Source organism: Sorex fumeus, unplaced genomic scaffold (assembly GCF_029834395.1).
Source record: "Sorex fumeus unplaced genomic scaffold, SorFum_2.1 ptg000061l, whole genome shotgun sequence".
Classification (NCBI taxonomy): Eukaryota; Metazoa; Chordata; class Mammalia; order Eulipotyphla; family Soricidae; genus Sorex; species Sorex fumeus.
In genome coordinates this window covers 34,233,771-34,252,277 of record NW_026606118.1, presented here as the reverse complement: position 1 = coordinate 34,252,277, position 18,507 = coordinate 34,233,771, and the positions used below count along the sequence as shown (strand labels likewise).

At 39.0% G+C, this 18,507-nt stretch overlaps 1 protein-coding gene across 1 annotated transcript in view; it reads left to right on the top strand.

Annotated features, from left to right (window-relative positions):
• Window positions 1–18,507, top strand: part of ENPP3 (ectonucleotide pyrophosphatase/phosphodiesterase 3) — a 102,028-nt gene that overhangs the window by 31,916 nt on the left and 51,605 nt on the right. The window contains exons 6-11 of the mRNA XM_056126366.1: window positions 763–860; window positions 6,337–6,416; window positions 7,636–7,755; window positions 8,879–8,988; window positions 9,658–9,723; window positions 10,795–10,867. Of these exons, the coding sequence (XP_055982341.1) occupies window positions 763–860; window positions 6,337–6,416; window positions 7,636–7,755; window positions 8,879–8,988; window positions 9,658–9,723; window positions 10,795–10,867 (547 nt within the window). The remainder of the gene's footprint in view (window positions 1–762; window positions 861–6,336; window positions 6,417–7,635; window positions 7,756–8,878; window positions 8,989–9,657; window positions 9,724–10,794; window positions 10,868–18,507) is intronic.

Here is an 18,507-nt window from a genome sequence, read left to right as displayed (position 1 = left end):
ATATTTTAGTTGAGACAATGATACTAATATATTGTGGTGTAACAATTAAAAAATACTTGGTAGTGGGGTTGGGATTTAGTTTTGAGAGTTTAAGTCACTGCTAAGAGTTAAATAGCTAATAAAGAATGATGATTCTTGAATTCAAGTCTTTCTGAGGCCAAAGTTCTTACTTTGTTAAGCAGCGTACTATCTTGTCATTATAAACTCTCAGTGAGTTTCCTGTGTAGAACAGATTAGTGAAGTCAGTCAAAGTAATTTAATGTAATTTAAACTATCCAAAATTGTTCAAAAATTGGTAAATCTCAAAGTTTAAAGATTCAGATAATTTATGAAACATTTAAAAATATATTGTACATTCTTGTTAGGATTACCGATGCACTAGAAGTTTTTTTTTTTTTCTTTTTGGGTTACACCTGGTGATGCTCAGGGGTCACCCCTGGCTCTGCATTCAGAAATCACTCCCAGCGGTGCTCAGGGGACCACATGGGATGCTGGGATTCGAACCCCGGTCGGCCGCATGCAAGGCAAACACCCTAACCACTGTGCTATCGCTCCAGCTTCTGCACTAGAAGTTTTGATTGTTAAAGGAGATAACAATTTCTTAGAGGGAGGATAAATAAAACTTGATACAAAACTATTTTTTTACTGTAATTTGTAATCATTTTCTGAATTAGGAAATTGTAAATAGTATTGAAAATGTCTCTGTTTTAAAATAAAAATAATCAGTTAGTGTTTTTTGTGTTTTTTTTTTTAATGTTTCAGATTTGACCGACCACCTGTTATTTTGTTTTCTATGGATGGATTTAGAGCTGAATATTTACAGACATGGGATATCCTAATGCCTTATATTAATAAAATGAGTAAGTCTTCACAGCCAGAGGCACCAAATAATAGCCATACCTAGTTCATGAATCTCTAGTGACCTTTCTTACTTTTACTTATTTAAGTGTGTGTGTGTGTGTGTGTGTATGTGTGTGTGTTTAGGGGTGTATAACCAGCAGTGCTCCAAAGTTATTCCTGACTCTGCACTCAGTAATCACTCATGACAGGTTTGGGGGACCATATGGGATTCCAGGAATCAAATCCTGGTTGGTCTCCTACAAGGCAAGTGCCCTACTGGATGTACTCCAGCCTCTCTTTCTGACCTTTAGTGCTAATTATTTGTCTTAGTTACATATCCTTTCAAGATTTTGTTGCTTTGATCATACCTTTCCACATTTGTTAGCTTCTTCCTTGTTTGTAGCATATTTTTCCTTTTTGCTATTTTGATTTATTTTTTATTTGACTTTAACTTGCTCTATGGAAGTCTGTTCACATGTCCTAACTTGAGTATTGTTGGTGAGACCTGGGTTCTGTGACTTAGTTGGGTGGATGTGACCAGCAAGGAAAGGTTCTGAATGAGCCTGAGTAGTAATCCCTAGTATTGCTCAAGAAACCATATGCATGGTCGGGAATGGAACCAGGGTAGGCCACCTGCAAAGCAAGTGATATACCTACTTTACTCTTTCTCTGGCTTCTGTATGTCTTCTTCTATAATTAAGAGTCCTTCTCTTCTCTTTATTTTTGGCCAAATGGTTTTGTTGTTAACTTTGTATATCTTTATACATCTTGTTTATTAGCCTTTCATCTAGAATATTTTGTGCAAATATTTACTTGTTCTCCCTAAACACTGTGATTTACAAAGTTGTTCATAATACAGTTGTTTTGGGTATGCGATATTCCAGCACCGATCTCACCACCAGTGTGACCTTCCCTCTATCTTTGTACTCAGCTTTTCACCCAGTCACAAACTATTTTATATTGCTTGTTACAACAAAATAGTAATAGAATTATCAAAAAATAGTTCAATAAAAGAAAATTTGTGAAAATTGATATATCTCACAGTAGTAGTGGGCTGGAATGAAAGCATAGCAGGTAGGGCGTTTGCTTGCATGCGGCCAACCTGGCCGACCCAGGTTCGATTCATCTGCCACTCTCAAAGAGCCCAGCAAGCTACTGAGAGTATCTTGCCTGCAGGGCAGAGCCTGGCAAGCTACCTGTGACGTATTTGATATGCCAAACACAGTAACAACAAGTCTCACAGTGGAGACGTTACTGGGCCAGCTTGAGCAAATCGATGAGCAATGGGAAGACAGTGACAGTGATAGTGTTATTAAAGTTACTGTCTGGGGATTGACTGAGTTGTTTAGTGCCAGTCAAGCCTTCTGTGTTATTGTTTTCACTTGTTGAGCTTAGTGGATTTCTATACTACTTTCCCATTTAATTTTCTGTGCTCCTACAGGGCTGTCAGTATTGCAAAATTTACATGGTCCTGAATTCCAGGAACTGTAGAACTGGAAGGATTCTTTGACTTAGTGTTTCTTCAGAAATTAGCCATAAAGTTATGGAGCTGGGATGTTTACATACTGGAGGCTGTGGGGTATGAGTGGCCGCAGGTGCTTCTGGCAGTGTAGAGATATGGCCCGCCCCAGCCTCCTGAGAAGGCTCTAGAGTTTTCAGTCTAAAAACTGATACACTTGGGACCTTGGGAGTTTCACGGGAATATCATGACATCTCTTTCAAGTTTAGTCATGAAGTTGTGAAGCTGGGCCATTTCTATGCCACTGCTGTGGGGTGTGACTGCTGAGATGTCTGGCCAGATGAAAGTAGAGGTGGGTGGGAGGAGGCTTCTTGCCCCCATTTCAAGAAGTCTCCCGCATCTTTAGCCTAAGGACCAGTGTACGTGGCAATTTCATTAACTTGGCTTTTCTTCCAAGATAGACATTATGCAAATATTGTAAGGGGAGACATTCTCCCCTTCAGTATAATGTCTTTTTAATTTTAGCTTGATATTCTGCTAGTTTTGGGTTTTGTTTGTCATTTTTTCAGTTCCCTAAGATAGAAAGTTGGGTTGAGTATTTGGGGAAAATTTTTTTTTTAAGTGTAGGAAAGCTTCTGCTGCAGTTTTGCATTGTTTAGCTATTTTTTCCCACTCATCTATTTAGTCATCTGGGGTTATAATTTATAGTTACTAAAGGTATTTGATCATTCCAGTTACATCTTCAAGGGTTTTTGCTTGTTTGGGACTTTCTTTTTATTTATTTTATTATTTATTATTATTATTATTATTATTACTATTATTATTATTTGCTTTTTGGGCCACACCCAGCGATGTACAGGGGTTACTCCTGCTTATGTACTCAGGGATTACTCCAGGCGGTGCTCAGGGGACCATATGGGATACTGGGAATTGAACTCAGGTCAGCCGTGTGCAAGACAAATACCCTACCCACTGTGCTATTGCTCCAGCCCCTTATTTATTTTTTAAATTAATTAATCAGTTTGTTTTGGTGCCACACCCACCTGTGCTCAGGGTTACTCTTTGATCACTTCTGAAGAGAACTGGGGAAACATGGGATGCTGGGACTCAGAACACGGTTGGCTGCATGCAAGACAAGCACCGTATTTGTTATACTAGCTTTCTAGTCTAAGATACTTTCTTTTTAAAAGATGTTTAAGGAGCAGATGGTAAACACTACTCTTACTGGTTCTATTGTATATCCTACCAGAATTATTCTACTCAACTGAGAATTATTTATATCTAGAAAAATTATTGTTGGGGTTGTTGCTTTCTATGAATCATTTTATAGCAGTTCTGATTCAAATGTAGCTGATGCAAGATGGTAGCCTAACTCTGTAGACAACCAGTAGATTATGTTCAGGACATTATGTCAATGGAGATGTCATGTTTCCACAAAACTGGTAGAGTAGTTTTTAGTTAATTTTGTGCCTTTAGGCACTTAAAATTTTGATTGTGTCACTCATGTCTCAAGGAAATACAGGAACCAACTTTCTATTTCTGTTCTTTGCATGATTCTTTCTTTCTTTCTTTCTTTCTTTCTTTCTTTCTTTCTTTCTCTCTTTCTTTTTGCTTTTTGGGTCACACCCAGCGATGCTCAGGGCCTACTCCTGGATTGTCTCTGCACTCAGGAATTACTCCTGGTGGTGGTCAGGGGACCATGTGGGATGGTGGGGATTGAACCTGGGGGGACCATGTGGGATGCTGGAGATTGAACCCTGATCAACTGCATGCAAGGCAAGCGCTCTCCCCTCTGTACTGTCACTCCGGCCCTACATGATGATTTTCTTTTTTTAAAATAAGTTCACTTTGTTTTCTTACTATATGACTTTTATACAATATTAAATAATTTATCCCTGATTCATATTAGATCTATTTATTCATGCATTCACTTAAAAAGGGAGATTAACAATTAATCTTTCTACCTACAAGTCAAGTTCCAGAGCAGTCCTCCAACTTTACCACATCAGAGTCATTTGGTGTGTTTGTTAAAAAACGGTGTGTTTGTCGAAGTCTCTTTTCTCTTCTTGCCACTATTCTGCCATCAGAGTTTCATTTAATATTCTTGATGGGTGCCCTGGAAGATAATGAAAGAGGAAATTTCTGGATCATATTACAAACACCAGGCAGGAAACTGGAAGCAGACCAACTTCATGCCTGTTTGAGAAAACACTCATTATTTCCAGCTGCAAACTTGGTTATTTTCTGAACAACAGTCATTTTCACTATTTGCTTAATAGAAACAGAATCAATTACAGTAAAGCTTTCTTTTAGAATTAGAGTTGACAGTAATTTTAGTTGGAATAGTCTTATTCTTCAGGGCTGCTGAGGAAATGGCAGAGTGTTCTGATCTTTGTCACTCAGTCCATCGTAGGCAGAGAAACTGCACAGTCTGAGCACAATAGAAAGGTCTCAAAAAAATGTATGCCAGACTTGGTGGGAAACAAATGACAGGAAGCTTCACAGATCAAATGGGAACTGTACTGAGAGTAATTAGCGCTAAAATTAGCACATTTTATAAACAATCCTACATGATGTGGGCTCAAGCACTCTAAGCCAGGATCAAAGTCCTTTTCTATTACTTAGTTAACCTGTTTTACTATTTAGAAAGAAGTGTTATTTGCTATTAACTGAAATGCGGATGTTGCTTAGAAATTCTTACTGAAATGATGAGAGAGAGAGAGAGAGAGAGAGAGAGAGAGAGAGAGAGAGAGAGAGAGCCCTGCCAAAAGCTCAGAGAGGCAGGCTGGGGGTGGGTGGGTGGGATGGCAGGTATGAAACTGGGGTCATTGGTGTTGGGAAATGGACGCTGGTGGAGGGATGGCTGTTGGATCATTGTGTAACTAAAACCCGATCATGATTAGCTTTGTAACTGTGTATCTCGTGGTGCACTGTAGCACTGTCCTGCTGCTGTTCATAAATTTGCTCCAGCTGGCCCAATAACATCTCCATTGTGAGACTTGTTACTGTATCTGGCATATCGAATACATCATGGGTAGCTTGCCAGGCTTTGCTGTGCCGATGAGATACTCTCCATAGCTTGCCAGGCTCTCCGAGAGGGGCAGAGGAATCGAACTTGGGTCGGCCAGTGATACAATTTAAAAAAAGTTAAAAGAAAGAAACAAAGCTGGCATTGTACTATTTAGAGTATCTTTATTTTAGAGGTCAGCAATCTCTGGTCCATGCACCAGTACTAACCCACTCTGTTTTTATATGGTCTGCTCTGTGCTAGTAATTGTTTTCAATTTTTAAATGGTTGAAGAATACTGTATTCTATGTCATGTTAAATTTGTGTGAGGTTTGAATTTCAACATCCCTAAGAAAGGTTTATAGCATATTAATTTATTTATGTTTTGTATATGGATCCTTTTGGCCATTGATAGAATTGAGCTGTTAAAACAAAAATACCATGTTGACTTTTAAAGCCTAGAATATTTATTATTTGGCTTTTGATAGAAAAAGATCTCAGATTTCTGATTTATTTCATGCCTCGCTTAATTTCTGGAAATCAGAATTCACTGGAATAAAGAAATTCTGGGCATCTAAATTTAAACTTCTTTTTATTTTAATTTTTTAAAATTTTTTATTAGTGAAACACCATGAGGTAAAGTTGTAGGCTTACACATTTTTGTGCTTGGGTTTCAGTTATACAATGATCGAGTACCCATCCCTCCACCAGTGCCCATTTGCTACCACCACCGATCCCAGTATCCAGTTTACTTTTTTTTTTGCTTTTTGGGTCACACCCAGGATGCACAGGGGTTACTCCTGGTTTATGCACTCAGGAATTACTCCTGACCGTACTCAGGGGACCATATGGGATGCTGGGAATTGAACCTGGGTTGGGCCGCGTGCAAGGCAAACGCCCTACCAGCTGTGCTAAAATTAAAATTAAATTAAAAATTTTTGTTCTTATAAAAGTTGTTTTGATATTTCAGTTATCAAAAAACTTCTGAGGAGGTAACAAATTCTTAATTTCTCACTATACATCATTACAGAAACATGTGGAGTTCACTCAAAATATATGAGACCTGCTTATCCAAGCAAAACCTTCCCAAATCATTACACCGTTGTCACGGTAAGTGTTTGACCCAATTGAAAAACTAAAGAGCCAGATGGGGACAATAAATCATACCAGATAAGCTCAGAAAGGAACTGGCTGAGCCCCATGGCATAGTTTTCAAAAGAATCTTTGAGGTCCAGAGAGATAGTACGGTGGATAGGGTGCTTGCCTTGCTTGCAGCCTACTTGGTTTCAATTCCCTCAGCATATATGGTTCCTAAGCACTGTCAGGAGTGATTCCTGAGCACTGAGTCAGGAGTAAGCCCTTAGCACAGCCATGTGTGACCCAAAGATGAAAGAAAGGGGAAAGAGAGAGAGAGAGAAGGGAGGGAAGGAAGGGAGGGAGGGAGAGAGAGAGGGAGGGAGGGAGGGAGGGAGGGAGGGAGGATTAAAGACATTACAGCTGAGTTTGGTCAGTTTGTTCCTGAGAGGCGTGTTACCAACTGTAGGTGAGAGTTCTGACTCAGGCTAATTCACCTTTGTGATAAGCCCAAGTAGCTTCTTGGCTTCTTGAATGAGAGAAATACCATTCTTCTCTGATCTTTTGACTGGCTCCCACTTATTTGAAGATATTTTAGCTATGACAGGCTGAGAATGAGGTCAGTCCATATGATGTAGGGAAGTTCTTTCTTTCCTAGTCTTTTCATTACTTTTGGTTCTGTTTTTTAAATGAATGGATATTGTCAGATACATTCTCTTCAAAGTGTGGTAAGACATAACTCAAGAAAACTGTTATTGAACATGGGCATATTTAGAAAGCATTTACAAATATATACTGCAAGATATGAAACTCAGGTTTTGTTTGTGCAAGACGTACCCTTACTTGCTCAGCTACATCCTTGAGCCTTACACTACATTTGAAGGAGAACTTTTTGCCTCAGTTTTTACTGCCAAAGCCTTTATGTGTCTGTACTACTTTGCATTTAGTCTTGCATTGCAATAGAACATTAACTGTGACTAATTTAATTTTCTACCCTTAAGTATCTATACACATGCACATTGGTATATGTCATATAGACTAAGATGAAACTTGGATGGGTATATTTTGTATATTTTTATGTATATAAATGTTTTAGTATAGACTATGTGTATAGACTATCCACATATATATTTGGTGCAGATATAGGGGTTTATACCTAAAGATGTGAGTTATAGATGTCAGGCTATAAATTTAATTTAAATGTTTATTAACATACAATTTTATTATAAATTATTTTTCAAAATTATCATTTTAGGGTTTATATCCAGAATCACACGGCATCATTGACAATAATATGTATGATGTAAAACTCAACAAGAATTTTTCACTTTCCTCGGCGGAGAAAAATAATCCAGCTTGGTGGCAAGGGCAACCAGTATGTAGCAGACTCTCGCATCACAATGGCCCCATTTTCTATTGTGACTTTGGATCACCTTTCTCTCTCTCCTCTTAGAGCTTGACATGATATTTGTAGTATCTAAGGACTGAGAAGGAAAAATATCTCACCAATATTTGTAATTTTATAATTTGAATCTTTTAAACATTCATGACTTCCTGAATTACATTGTGTTGAAATTTGGGAATTAATTATAAATATATAAATCTGTTAGTTACTTGGAAAGAACGTGCTACTTTTTTCTTATTTTCTTAACAATATTTTAAAAGAGCATAATTTTATTTAAGAAATATGATAGATGAGGATGGAGTGATAGTATAGCGGATAGGGTGAGTACCTTGCACATGGCTGACTGTGGTTTGATCCTATACAGTCCCCTGAGAACCACAAGGACTCATCATTGTACATGGAGCCAAAGTAAGCTCTGAGCACAGCTGAGTTTGGTCCAAAAACCAAAAAAAAAAAGGAAAAAAGGAAAAAATAGAGATAAAAGAGCAAATGGAACTATCCCATAAAACAAGAAATTTTGTACCCTGAACTGGGATTCAGGCAATGCTAGAATAGAGTGCAACTGTTTTATAGCTCCTTTAAAGGAGAGAAGCAACTGTATAATTTTACCAATTTTAAAGCAAGTTGTATTTTTATACCTTACTTTATTTTTAATTTTAAAGGTAAGCCCCTATAAAATTATGTCCTAAATTGCTACAAAGAAAAGTTTCCAAAAATTTAAATAAATTTTAATAGCACTGCACTGTCCACTGTAGCACTGTCATCAATTTGCTTGAGCGGGCACCAATAACATCTCCATTGTGAGACTTGCTGTTACTGTTTTTGGTATATCAAACACATCACGGGGAGCTTGCCAGGCTTTGCTGTGAGGGTGGGATATTCTCAATAGCTTGCTGGGCTCTCCAAGAGGGATGAAGGAATCGAACCCGGGTCGGCCACATGCAAGGCAAATGCCCTACCCACTGTGCTATCACTCCAGCCCAAATAAATTTTAATAAGTAAATGAAATTAGTACCTAGTAATATAGTTCTATATATTTTTTTCTAAATGATTGTCTTTTTTACTTCTACTTATAAATTTTCTCTTCTTACAGGTCTGGCTAACAGCAATGTATCAAGGATTAAAAGCCGGGACCTACTTTTGGCCAGGATCAGACGTGGCTATAAATGGCTCCTTTCCAACAAGATACATGTTTTACAACAAGTACTAAAGCACTCATCTATTATGATTCACTCTAGGCTGGGGAGTGATTAGCTTATTTTTCTGCTCTTCCAGTTTGAAGGCCAAAATTGTTACCATTATCATTTATTCCCTTATCTTACACTCTTCACCCAACCTATCAGTAAATGATTATAACTTGGATTCAAAATGTATACAGTCTAAGATCTTATTTTTACCTCCCAATATTCTGGCTTTATATTTCTTTTGCCTGCATTTGCCTCATTACATGTATTTATGCTGCTGTTCTTTTCCACCCTAATATTTTTTTTTAAAATTGAGCCATGTGAAGTACAAATTAATTCATGATTATCAGGCATAAATGTTCCAACACCAATCTCCAATCCCTTCACCAGTGCCCTCCTCTACCAATCTTTCTAATTTATTCTTAGATTATGAGACAGAATGAGTATTTTTAAAAATAAATTATGACACTTAGGCAAAAATAGAAAGTCATTTTTAGTAATTCAAGTGTATCTCTTTATAAGGTTGAGGGGAATAAACACTAATCCTTTGTGTAACACTAAATCATCTTCAACACTTTAATCATATGCGAACACAAATTTATCACCTGAAAATGCAATGATTTCCTGAGTAGGAAAATAATGGGATGATCTTGATTTAATTAATTAAAAATTTTATTTCTGTTTTCAGGAGTATTCCATATGAAAATAGGATTTTCACATTGCTAAATTGGCTGGACCTTCCCAAAGCTGAAAGGTAATATCAAGAGTCAGAGAATTGCTGTTGTACTGGAATGTTATTAATCTTAAATCACTTAAAAAATTTAAATGGGACCAGAGTGATAGTACAGTGGGTAGGGCAATTGCTTTGCAGGTGGCTGACTCAGATTCAATTCCCGGAATCCATATGGTCACCCAAGCTTACCAGGAGTGAGCCCTGAACACAGAGCCAGGAGTAAACTTTGAGCACTATCAGATGTGGCCCCAAAACAAAAAATATTTCTTAATGACCATTTGGTGAGGGGATAGAAGATAGAACAAAGGGTAAGGTATTTGGTTTTTATGGTCAATCCCAATTCGGTCCACAGCACTGCATCTAGTTACTCAAATAATGCCAGGAATGATCTTTTATCACAGAGCCAGGAGAAAGTTCTGAGCACAGATGGGTGTCACTCCAATTCTCCAAAATAAATAAGTGGTCATTTGGGAGACTGTGGCGGGGGAACCCCCTTGACAATACCTTTTAAAGAGGATCTTTGCAATAGTTATTTCTTGGAACAGTTGGCTTTTTGCCTTTGAGAATGTGGTCACCATAGTAGGCAATAGACATTGAGCTAGTCATAAAGAGACAAATGTCATCCAGGAGGTGAGATCTGAGAGCAGAAATGACATTAGACTTGAAACTTGGTTAGAAGAACTGACTTAAGAGGTGCCAGCTGGAAAGGCCTTGGCAATAGAATGGAAGAGGAAGGTTCCGGAAGAATTCCAGGTCCATAGGGCCTTAGAGAGCATTTAAGGACATAAAGGCGTTGGAGAAGAAACTCAATATAAGTGTTAGAAATGGCACACAAAGGACTTAGGCATAGAAACAGCATTGAAAAAAAGGGGCAGATTTTTATTACTGATTCAGAACAATACTTTCTTTCTGAAAAGGTTTGTTTTAATTCCCATGTCCCTTAGGAACCAGTGGTCCTGGATAACAAAAAGGAGGCCAGAGAGGCAGAAAAAGAAACAATCACAGAGTTCTACACCTGTGAAACTTCCACCTTCAACCTGTAGGTTTATTTCAAGTGGATAATATCTTTTCTCTGCTCAATTTTATTCCTAGACCTGATTTTTACACCATTTATGTGGAACAGCCTGATTCTGCAGGACATGACTTTGGACCAGTCAGTGCCGAAGTAAGTAAAAGAGCAAAACAAAAAAAAAAAAACAACAAAGCCCCAAGAACAAAGGTAGGGACCTGTAGAATGCAGGTGATGGAGTTTACCTTGGGCAGCCAATGGTGGGCTAACCAGCCCTTCTGACACACAGAGCCTGGTTTCCAGAAAGTAATTTTGAAAGCAAGAGAGACTGGAGCTGAGGTCCCCGGGTCACATATAGACCAATTCCAAGAGATACAAGGAGCCCCTTCCCTCCGACAAAATGAGAGGCAGCAACGGCGACATAGAAACAGAGGAATAGACATGGGTGGCAAATAAGTATGGACATTCCTAACCAGAAAATAAATATTGACGATACACAGAGATTGGGATTCTAGAGCAGCTTCTGAATTTCCAGAAATGTCACCATTCTCAACCAGAACTTCTGAGATCCTCAAGGAAACTCTGTTTGAGGGGCTGGAGTGAGTGATAGCACAGTGGGTAGGGTGTTTGCCTTGCATGTGGCCAACCCTGGTTCAATTCCCAGCATCCCATATGGTCCCCTGAGCACCGCCAAGAGTAATTCCTGAGTGCTTGAGCCAGGAGTAACCCCTGTGCATTTCTGGGTGTGACGCAAAAACCAAAAAAAAAAAAAAATAAACTGGAACTGTTTGAGAGGGACATAACAGAATGTGCTGGAGCATTTCTGGGAACAGCTACTGAGCATTGAGGTAGAGTACCTCCAAATCCACAGCAGTTGGATGCTGCAACCCACCCACCCCCACTCCCCACCACAAAAGAAAGCAAACAAATAGCAATAACAACAAAACAATTTTTTCTCTATATGATTAAACTTTAAGATGGGCTCATGAAATTTTTTGATTATAGTTCCTGATCATCTACACAGGAACTATTTTTATTATTATTGTTTTTGGTCACACCTGACTATGCTTAGGGGTTACCCCTAGCTCTAAACTCAGGAATTCCTCCTGGTGATGCTTGGAGGACCATATGGAATGCTGGGAATCAATCCCCGGTCGGCCACATGCAAGACAAATGCTCTACCAACTGTACTGTCTCTCTGGCCCCAACACAGCATCTTTTATTTATTTATTTATTTATTTATTTATTTATTTGCTTTTTGGGTCACACCCGGCAATAATCAGGGGTTACTCCTGGCTCTGCACTCAGGAATCACTTGTGGCGGTGCTCAGGGGACCATATGGGATGCCGGGATTCGAACCCAGGTTGGCCGCGTACAAGGCAAACGCCCTACCTGCTGTGCTATTGCTCCAGCCCCAACACAGCATATTTAAACTAATGCTTCTGGTCCTGGGTATCAATGCAAATGATAAGATTTCAAGAGATTATCACCATAGGTTCTAGGAATCGATGTTCTCATGACTTACTGTGGTTAACATGAAACTGGTACTTTTTACTCCATATTTAAATTATTTTTTTCTATAGGGACAGTAAAAGGTAAAGGTAAAGGCCCTCCCGTTGATCGTCGATTTGCTCAAGCGGGCCCAGTAACGTCTCTTATTTCACTACATTCCCCCCTACCCCCTGGAGAAAGGAAACTTTAGTTCTTCATTCCCTGCCTTAGGTTTATACCATTTTCTCTGTTAAGTGGCAAGTTTGTGCTGAGTTTGGAGAAGAAATAGCAGCTACAAAATTTTATATGTTTCTGGACAAATGACACCTTTCCTGATAATAACTGGAGTCATTCTTGTCACTTGTAATCTGTTGGAGGCGTAATACAATTCTTTATCCCAATATCAAGTATTATCTGCACTGACTGCTTGTTTTTGGTGGTTTATTAGACAGGGCTTGGGGAATGGGGAGTGAAGGAGGGACTCCATTAATTAGTCTAGAATGACTTAGGAAATCTGCCTTGTACAGTGATATTTAATTCATTGTTGTCTTTTTTTTAAACCAAATATCTGTACTTTGTCTGCCAATCCATTCCAACTTTATCCCCTTCAGAGCTAGTCACCTTCTTTGTAAAGGCAGTGCCAATACATGCTCCTACTAGTGTGCTTGTATCATGCCATGCATACATTGATTCTTGAATGTTTATGAAAGTTGGTCGCTTCTCAGCCTGGGTTTATTTTTTTTAATTTTTTTATATTTATTTATTGAATCACTGTGGGAAGAGTTACAAAGCTTTCAGGCTTAAGTCTCAGTCATACAATGATCAATCACCTTTCCCTACACCAGTAATTTTTTTAACCACCAAGAACCCCAATACACCCCCCTCACACCCCTCCCAATGCCTGTGAGGCAGATGATTTCTACTTGACTCTTTATATACTTTGATTACATTTATCACTTCAACAAAAGATGTACCATTATTGTTTAGAGTTTCCACCCAACAGTCAGTACTGCTGAAAAGGCATAGTGAAATAATTTGTTTTCTATAGCTGGTTATGAGGACCATGTGATGTCGCATGGCTGCTACCACGGCCGCATGATTTTGGATTTCTGATATGCCAAACACAGTAACACAAAGTCTCACAATGAAGACGTTACTGGGCTCGCTCGAGCAAATCAATGAACAACGGGAGGACAGTGACAGTGACAGTGATATTTTACTTATTAAGTCTGGAGGGATTTCTGCCAAGATCCAGATAATTACGAGATTGGTTTCTGTGGCTCTGGAGCCATGGCCGTGCCAGAGAGCCGCTCGTCGGGGGCAACTTGTGACCTCGGTAGTGTGTGGAGGATGAGCTGGGAATGCCCCCCTTCCCATGAGATTGCAGTTGCCCTGTCACTGCCTTCAGCCTGGGTTTAAAAGAATTTTTGACATTAAGAATTTTGCAAACACTATTCAATACAAAGGGCAGATATGATAGTAATTTATGTCGACATCACAAGTTTTATAATAAGAGATCCAAATTGTAACAAAGCTGCTATTGTAATAGCAGCTGTTGATCTCCAATCAGAATAGAAGATAGATAGAGATGACTCGAAAGATTTATGTCTTGAGGAGGTTATTTTGAAGTCTACCCTGATGCTATCAATGGACCTAAAGATGAAGACAACAATAAAGAATTCAACAGAAAACTATTGACATGAAATTTTGTAATTGTGCAGGAAAAAAATAGCTGAAATGCAGTAGATTGAAGTATTGTATGAATGCTTCAGAAATTACTGTGACCATCTAGCTATCATAAAAATTTAAATTATAAACTCAGTAGTACATTGTTAGCAAAATATTCTGTACTTTTACTAGAGTCTATTTATTTTTATGTAGGAGTACTGCTATTTATTCAGCCACTGATTAGCTGATTGAATTGGGCATGAACTCCACCTTACTTTTTTTTCATAATTTTATTTATTTATTTATTTTTCTTCTTATATTTATTTATTGAATCACTGTGGGAAAAGTTACTAAGCTTTCAGGTTTAAGTCTCGATCATACAATGATTAAACACCTTTCCCTTCACCAGTATTCATTTTTCACCACCAAGAACCCCAATATACCCTCCTCCCACCCCTCCCAGTGCCTGTAAGGCAGATGATTTCCACTTAACTCTTCTCTATATTGATTACATTCATTATTTCGACAAAAGATGCACCATTATTGTTTAGAATTCCCCCCCCCAATAATCAGAATTGCTGAAAAGGCATTGTGAAATACTTTGTTTTTTATTGCTGGTTATGAGAATCATATAATCTTGCATGGCCGCAATAGCAGCCTTTCGATTTTGGATTTCTGCGAAGAGCCAGATAATTACGAGATTGGTTTCTGTGCGTCTGGTGTTATGGCTGTGCCAAAGAGCCGCTCGTGGGGGGCAACTCATGACCTCGGTAGGGCTTGAAGGACGAGCTGGTACCGCCCCCCCTTCCCATGAGACTGCAGTTACCCGGTCAACGCTGGCTCATACCTGGCTTTCCAAGAAGCTATGAGGCAGTGGCCACCTTGTATGTGGTCCAGATGCATTTCTGCCAAAAGTCGCTGGGTTTTGAGGTTTGTTTCTGAGTCTCTGGGATCATGGCCTTTAATTAGCTTGATCAGGAGCCAGAGAGGCCATTTGTAGGCGGTGACTTGGGGTCTTGCTGGGATGGGGAGGAAAGGGCTCGTTCCACCCTCATCTGGTGAGGCTCCGTGTGTCTCGTCCCTGCAGACCCAAACCTAACTGTAGAGTAGCCTCTGGAGGATGGTGGTCACCGGGCCACCAAGGGGAACAGGCCAAGACATGAAACCTATTCCCACCTGGATTGGCCCAGAGCCAGTAACCTAATGCAGGAACAGGACACATTTCTGCCAAAAGCCTTTGGGTTCCAAGATTTGTTTCTGAGTCTCTGGGATCATTGCCATTAAGCAGTGCGATCAGGAACCAGAGACGCCATGCCTCCAATTATATAGCTGAGCCAGAGATGGTTTGTGTGTGTGTCTCCCACATACCTAACTTTTGGCTGTTTACTTTCTTGGTAAACTTTGCCCCAAGTTTTTGGGGTCTGACCAAAGGCACAGCAGCATTTTTGGGGTATCTGAAAGCCTGACGGTGCCATCAGGCTGCTGATGCACTTGCCTCACAGGTACAAATTGACCTGCTGGCGGCATCATACCCCCCTAGAGTCCATTTTTTTAACTTCCTTGATTGGATTCATGTTATGAGAAGTGAGTTTTGAAGAGTCAAACACTATAAAATGAGTAAAATAAGATTACACATGGCTATATGCCACTTGTATATGTATTTATTTTTGCATATGGAGCTGCTTTTAGTGTTTTAGCAAATTATTTTATGCAAGGCGGTTCGGAAGTAAATTCAATTTTTCTCTACTTTAATATGAAGTATTTTTTTTTATTAAAGCACCATGATTTACAAAGTTATTCATATATGTTCCAATGCCACCAGTGTCTTCTTCCTTCCACCAGGGTTCCCAGGTTCCTCATACCCACTCCCATCCCGAGTCTGTCACATTTTAACTTTTTGTAATTGAAGTTTGAATCTCTTATTTTTAGTGTTGTTGACTCTGTGGTCTGAATATTTACCTATACTACTTCTTTAAACCTTTGGTGTACCCGAATCCCCTTGACCCCTGCTCACTGTTGCTTCCCATCTATCTCTTCTTCTCTCCTCAATATCTTTTCTTATGGAGCCAAGGGTGATCTTCATGTTTCACAAACAAACATTGCATTCCTTCACCCCGTTGTTCTGTATGCAATATTTAAGTGAGATCATCTTGCTGTAGTATTTTTATTTTGAATGAATGAAATGAATCAAAAGAAAATGGTTCTCCTCTTTTGAAGAAATTATTTTCACAAAAAAATTCCACCTTTTGGTAGATTTAAACTATTAAAGAGTGAGAGAGGGATCAGACTGATAGTACAGCAGGTAGGGTGTTTGCCACCCCAAGTTTGAGCCCCAGCATCCCATATGGTTCTCTGAGCATCTACAGGAGTGATCCGTGATTGCAGAGCCAGGAGTCAGCCCTGAGCATTGCCAGGTGTGACCCCCTCACCCCCAAAAAGCAAAAAAATAAATGAAGTGAGAAAGACTGAAATTTTTAGCAATACTAACCAAATGAAGATGTCTAGAGGACAATTGTGTGGATTTAAAACTCAAAGGGCATAAAGATTAGGCATCTAGATATCACATAAATGGTATATGGAAGTGAAAATGTCTAAGGAGATACTAAACAGTGAAAAAGATAAGCAGAAATAAGATCAAACTTCATTTAAGAGGATGCAGGGGTCGGAGCAATAGTATGGCAGGTAGGGCATTTGCCTTGCATGAGGTCAAACCTGGTTTAATCTTCAGCATCCCAGATGTTCTCCTGAATTCACCAGGAGTAATTCTGGAGTGAAGATCCAAGTGTAATCCCTGAGCATCTCAGGTGTGCCCCGCCCCCCACCCCCACCAAATAAACTGTCACTGTCATTGTCTTCCCGTTGTTCATCAATTTGCTCGAGCAGGCCCAGTATTGCCTCCATTGTGAGACTTGTTACAGTGTTTGGCATATTGAATGTGTCACAGGTAGCTTGCCAGTCTTTGCCGTGCGGGTGAGATACTCTCAGTAGCTTGCTGGGCTTTCCAAGAGGGGCAGAGGAATCAAACCCCGCTCGGCAGGCCAGCTGCGCGCAAGGCAAACGCCCTACCGCTGTGCTATCGCTCCAGCCCAAATAAACAAGCAAACAATTTAAGAAAGTGCAAAAACATGGAGAAGCTGGAAGGCTTCATATCTTCATTATAGCTAATGCCTTTTATACAGTTGATTAAAACACTTTAATTCAGAGTTCATATGACTTTTGAAAGTGAAAAGGTGTGTGTGATGAGTTAGGTTGCATGTTCTCTTTTCTGCAGGAGCTCATACTCTCCCAAGGAAGTAGGCATGTATACAGATGATCACAAAACTGTGAACAATCCAGTGGTAGTAGAATGCTGTGTTCTCTAAGAGGACAAAAGGGGAGGGTTAAGGATATGCAAGGAGACAGAATTATGACAATAGGTCAATAGCATGACTCTCAATGACAAACCAGAGTGCACGGTCAGCAAAAAAAAGGTCAGAGGGCACTGATAGTACAGTGGGTAGGGCACTAGTCTTGCATGTGGCCAATCTGGGTTCAATCCCTGGCATTCCATATGGTTGGTCGAGCACCGCCAGGAATTATCCCTGAGCACAGATCCAGGAGTTTCCCCTGAGCTTCACTGGGTGCAGCACAAAACACAAAGAGGTTATAAATATCCCTTAGAGTTGCTAAATAAATCCATCTACTACTTCTAAAAGAAGATAGAGATAGTTTGAGTTCAAGGCCTGCCTTTCTTCACTTTATGAGTCAAAAAGCTTGTTATTATTAAACTTCTTTAAACCATAAATTTTCTGGTTTCTACAACTGGAAGTTCCATAAATGTTGGAACATATAAATATCTACTTTGAGTATTTTATAAAATAATGCAGTAAAACTTAATTAGTAATTTTAAAAGAAAGGAGAAAGTCAATCATTGTTCTATTGGTACTAAGCAGATTAAATATTTATCCCAATCCATTTTTACTAAAAATTATAAGAAGTTATATAATTTAAAAATAATTCACTGAAGTATTATGAAAAGCTCAATGCATCATGTTGCTCAGATATAGAAAAATCAAGAAACAGGCTGCCTGATCCATAGACAAATTTCCATTATCACCCATACCTAACCAACCCAATCAGAGTTGTTGACAATAATATCATTGCATTTTATGCAACCAACAGCCGTATACATCTTGTTCGATGGTTCTTGATGATGTTACTTTTCATTGTGCTTGATTTAATATATGGTGTTTATTTATCATGGTAGCTAAACATACAAATCCACTGGTACTGCTAACATTAAGATAACACATCCTGTGAGGGAACAATTGGAAACAAATTGAAAACTGGGAAACGAGAGTGGAAAATCAGTGATAGTATGTGTTCAGTAGTCAGATATGGCCACTTCACCATACTTAGACACTTAAAGAACAAGAATTAAGTAATAAAAGCTATTAAATGTTCTGATTACTAATAAATAATACAGAGCTTTTAGACCTCTTAAAAAGTTTTAAAGGGTCATATATCAAAAATAAAGAAAGTTTTAATGATCTCGATTGAAGATCAGACATAGACATCTGTCTCTGACCTATTGCAGTCAAGACCAGAATGAAATGTATGTTTGTGATGTTGAAAGAAAAGATTGGATCTGACTACA